At 52.7% G+C, this 4,505-nt stretch overlaps 1 protein-coding gene across 5 annotated transcripts; it reads right to left on the bottom strand.

Moving 5' to 3' along the window:
• Nucleotides 1–757: 757 nt before the first annotated feature.
• Nucleotides 758–4,033, bottom strand: LOC146756954 (protein MANBAL-like). 5 transcript variants are annotated; one of them, XM_085523391.1, is made up of 5 exons: nucleotides 3,993–4,033; nucleotides 2,288–2,386; nucleotides 2,132–2,213; nucleotides 1,555–1,748; nucleotides 758–1,115 (listed from the first exon to the last, which is right to left on the bottom strand). In XM_085523391.1, the coding sequence occupies exons 4-5, from the start codon at nucleotides 1,702–1,704 to the stop codon at nucleotides 1,014–1,016; spliced, it is 252 nt and encodes an 83-aa protein (XP_085379517.1). In that variant the 5' UTR covers nucleotides 1,705–1,748; nucleotides 2,132–2,213; nucleotides 2,288–2,386; nucleotides 3,993–4,033; the 3' UTR covers nucleotides 758–1,013. The 5 variants fall into 5 exon arrangements, 4 of the variants coding, with proteins under 4 accessions (XP_085379517.1, XP_085379516.1, XP_085379515.1 ...); XM_085523390.1 differs by having other exon boundaries at nucleotides 2,132–2,171; XM_085523389.1 differs by lacking the exon at nucleotides 3,993–4,033 and adding an exon at nucleotides 2,499–3,014 and having other exon boundaries at nucleotides 2,132–2,171.
• Between the last annotated feature and the right edge of the window lie 472 nt (nucleotides 4,034–4,505).

The raw sequence follows: 4,505 nt of genomic DNA, 5'->3' as shown, positions 1-4,505 counted from the left end.
CATCTGTGTGGCTTCCCAAGGAAAGTGAGTTGGCTGCCTTTCCAAAGGCTGTAATCAGTGCATGGGGAGCTGCGAGGCTCTGCAGAAACAGAGCAACAAGCAGCTATTACTCAGGTTTGTAGATTGGTGCTGCTGAGAAGTGAACACTGATGCCTTCTGCTGTTCAAACCAAGGTAGTCTCCAAAGCCTGAAGCCTCTAAAACTAAGAAGCTCATCTGTACGTGAACCTAAGCATCATTCCTAAGAAATGGAGAGTGTCTCTTTTGTTTATTGTCATGTGAATTAATCACATGCACAGGAAATCATGGGGACAGTGCATATACGGAGAAAATAAGAAATAGAGCATACAAACAACCTAAACACAAACAAGTTTGTCAGTTCTATCGCATTAATAGGACGAATGAGGGCCAGAAACTACACATCAAACAAAGCAGTCATCATTCTCAAAGAACAAGCTCTAGATATACAGTATCTACAGAAGTACAGAATAGAGACAAGCTCAAGGCGCAGGGACACCTTTCTTCCTCCCACGCTGCTTTTGTTTCTCTCAGCCCTCAGAGAACAAGGGATGCTCACAGTTCATCGCCAGCAGTTCCAGATGGGCTGAAAGGCCACCAGTTGGGAACACCAACATGGAAACGTGGGACAAGCAGCTCCATTTCCAGGAGGGACGTGAAGCCGACCACATCAGGACCCTGCGATTGCCAGCCTGAGCCAGGCACATTTTGAGCAGCTAATGAAAGAGGCAGCACCACCATTCAAATGTTTGTTTCACTTTTATTTGCAATAGAGAGATGCAAAATGCATCAAAAATACATTTCAATATGAAATCAAATAGGCGGGATACTGATAATGACTAAAGACAAAGCTTCCTTAGTTCCTCTCCGCAGTCCATGAAAGGGAAAGCACGGCCAGGCCTGAAAACCAGACCATGCAGTGTGTGTCCTTTGGTGCACCTCTGAGGAAGCATTCCAGGTGATTCTGCTGTCCTTTGTGCCTTCCTGCTCAAGCCCTTATTGTTTCTTTTTGCTTTCCTTCTTGCTTCTCAGCTGAGCAGCACTTGCCTTGGGTTTCTTCACCATCTCCCACATCTTAGACTCAAAACCCTCTGAGTCCTGCAAGAAGCAATTGGGAAACAGTCAGGGAACTTTCTAACAACTGGCTGACAGCTGCTTTGGGAGAAAAAGTCACCTGACTGAGCAGCTTTGGGAGACCAGCACAGGAAATTGCCTTCCTGACCTCAGGGCACATTAGAAACTCCACATCTGTCAAGTTCCCAAAAATCCCATGCAAACCAGAGCCTAAAGTCCTCTCTAGCAAGGCGGTCCATGCTGGGAGGGTGGACCCTCTGCCTGGCAGCTCATAGGGTGCAGCAGCAGCTGCAGGATAGGATGAGCTGGCAGCTCAAGGCTGCTGGCGTGTGCAAGGAAGGACAGAACCAAGTGCGGCACTCTCAGCAGTGCCGGGGCACACTGCCGTAGGCAACAGCTACAGACAGTTCCCTCCCAGCCGACTGCCTGAGCATTCCTATCAGTCTCACACAGCGCTACTTACTGCCTTTGGGGACTTGAAAGCTGGCAGGATGATGGCCAGCACACACAGGAGCTGGAAAAGGGCTCCAAACAAGAGTCCGTAGCGCAGCATGTTCTCCAATATCGTGGGCTCAGGGATCTCAGGTGGTGAGAAATGCAGTTCAGCAGCCATAGCACAGACAGCTGCTGCTCCACTGCTCTCACAGAGGCTGCGTGCTGTAAGGGGGGAAAAAGGCATCACTAGTCTCAGGCACTGCAATGGGGTTACTTCCTGCAAGCAAACACTTCCAGGCTGACTTAGAGAGGTGCTGGGAAGATATCCAGGGCCTACTGATGCGAGAACAAAGAGGGACAGCAAACTTGCATTTCAGTTGCCTTTGCCCGCCTGCCTAGGAAAAGAGCCCTCAGCCTTCAGTACTGCTGCACTTGCAGGTGGGGGGAAGAGAAGCAAGAGAGGACGGGTGGACGTCAAATAAGGGAAGAGCTTAACAAACAAGAATAAACCTATCCCTGAGCTCCATCACACATGCGTGACCACTGCCTTATTAATATTAATACCAGTATTATTCACAGAATTAAAGTTTCCCATGTTCACGTACCTGGTTGTGGACGTGTTTGCTGTCTTGCTGCTGCTGTGCTCTACAACGCCAGACACAGAAATAAAGTGCGCAGAAAGCTGATCTGTTGAAGACAGAGGAGTGAGCTGTGCTTAACCAACACTGCTTCAGCACACGCTTACAGTAAGGCACACCTACCTTACAATGGCCACGCAGGAAGCTCCAGACACAGCTCCGGACTGTTTCCATGAAGCCCAATTGCATTTCACAGCCACTCACGCTCTGCTCCTCGACAATCTGCAACAGAGAAGTCACAAGATGCAAATCCCATCCATCGGAGATGTCACAGACCTCTGCACTCATGAAGCAGCACTCATGTCATTGGGTGAGAAAGCAGACCTGTGCTTACCGAGTGAGCGCTGTTTGCTGCCATCTGCTGGTAGGACCCCACCTAACTCTAAGTACGAACAGTAACCTATGCCTAACTCTAAAACAGGAACAGAAACCTACACCTAACACTAAAACATGAACAGTAACCTACAACTAGCTCTAAAACAGGAACAAACATCTACTAACACTAAAACGTGAACAATAACCTACTCCTAACTAAAAAACGCAAACAATAACCTACTCCTAAAACTACAACTAAACTTAACACTAAAATCCACAATAGAAATAGGTTTAAGATGGAACCGGGGGCCCGCAGAGGTCTCAAAGGAGGAGCTGATGTTAAATGAAGCCACCCGGCTAATGCCGGGGGCGGGGGCCGCGCAGACGGTAAGGAGCCCAGCGCCTGGACCAGTGATGGCGGAGCTGAGATGGTAAGGATGTGGGGCCTGGCACGGTGGTGTGGTGCCAGGCCTGCTGAGCCACGGGCGGATCCACCTCCATGGGCTCATCTGGAGGTGGATCCACCTCCATGGGTTCATCTGGAGGTGGATCCACCTCCATGGGTTCATCTGGAGGTGGATCCACCTCCATGGGCTCCACGGAGGTGGTCATGCAGCTGGTCCAGGTGCGATGGGAACGGGCTCGCTTGCCTGTCTGCCACCTGATGGTCATGGTGGGCCCCCTCCTCCTCCTCTTCGACCCTGCAGTCCCCGGCTCCATCTTCCCACCTAAATCGTGGGAATCCTCCAGCCTTGCTCTCTTGGCTTCCGACATGGCTGTCAACGTCCAGAGCTCTCAGAGGCAAGTGCGTTGCGTGGGGCAACGGTGACCAAGGTGACCAAGGTCACATGGCCAGGGTTCTAACATGGCGGCACTGCTGGCACTGCTGGCACTGGCGTTCCACATGGTATGAGGAGGGGGCTGGAGGACAGGGCACGGCACGGGAGCCAGAAGGCACTGCCTGTGCCCAGCGGGCAGCCCTTCTCTCCGGCCAGCAAGAGGCCACAGAGGAGCTGGCCCTGAGCAAAGGGCCCTCGGCCTCCTTCATCCTCCCCCTCCTCCCACAAGGGAATCTCTTGGTGCTGCCATACGCAGCACGCAGCACCACGTTGATCTGATGGGGCTCCTGAGCTCAGCGCCAACAACAGCAGGCTCCAAAGGGCACCTGACTACACCTGCCTGCTGGGACACACCAGCTCTGCTCTCCATGTTCCAATCCAGAGCCTCTCCTTGTAACACCTCTGACTCCATTTGCATCCACTCACTCTGATTACATCCCACGTCCACACACTGGGCCACGCTGCCTCACCAACCCTCAGTGGGGACCCACAGCCGTACAGCACCATCAGTACAGCAGAACCGGGCCGTGCTCCTGATGCTGCCACTTGTCCAACCTCCCTCTCGCTGCCCCCATTCTGCTCAGGCAGCCAGTCCCAGCAACAAAAACCAGCACAGAACTGCAGCCCCGACTCGTCCCGCTCACTGACAGCCAGAGCAAGGACATGTTACACACCTTCCTTCAGCTCCGATCACCTTCCCGGCGCCACCATGCTGCCATGGCCCGGAACTGCTCCCGCCGGCACCAAGTGCTTCCTGCCCCTCCATCCCCCGCTCCTCCTTTCCCTTCACTTTCCATCCGCACTCAGGACGCAGATCTCAATGGAGGTGGCTGCAGAACATCATCAGTGCAGGCAATCAATGGCTCGTGCTGCGCTTCACTGCCTTGTGCTCCTCACTGACTGCTCTGCTGTGCCCTTTCCTAACCCCACAGGATCATTTGCTTCTGTCTTTAGTGAAAGGGCTCTCCCTCAGGAATCCCAGACCCTGGAGGTTGATGAGAGAGTCCGGGGAATGGGAGATTTCCCTTTAGTCAGGGAGGAGGTGGTCCATGAGTGCCTAGGAAACATTAAGGTCGATAAATCCATGGGACCTGATGGGGTGCATCTGCGGGTGCTGAGAGAGCTGGCAGAGGTCTTTGCTGAGCTGCTCTCTGTAATCTATCAGAGATCTTGGAGAACTGGGGAGG

Source organism: Coturnix japonica, chromosome 24 (assembly GCF_054131305.1).
Source record: "Coturnix japonica strain WE chromosome 24, WE-NBRP24, whole genome shotgun sequence".
Taxonomy (NCBI): Eukaryota; Metazoa; Chordata; class Aves; order Galliformes; family Phasianidae; genus Coturnix; species Coturnix japonica.
This window is presented reverse-complemented; position numbering and strand designations above follow the sequence as displayed.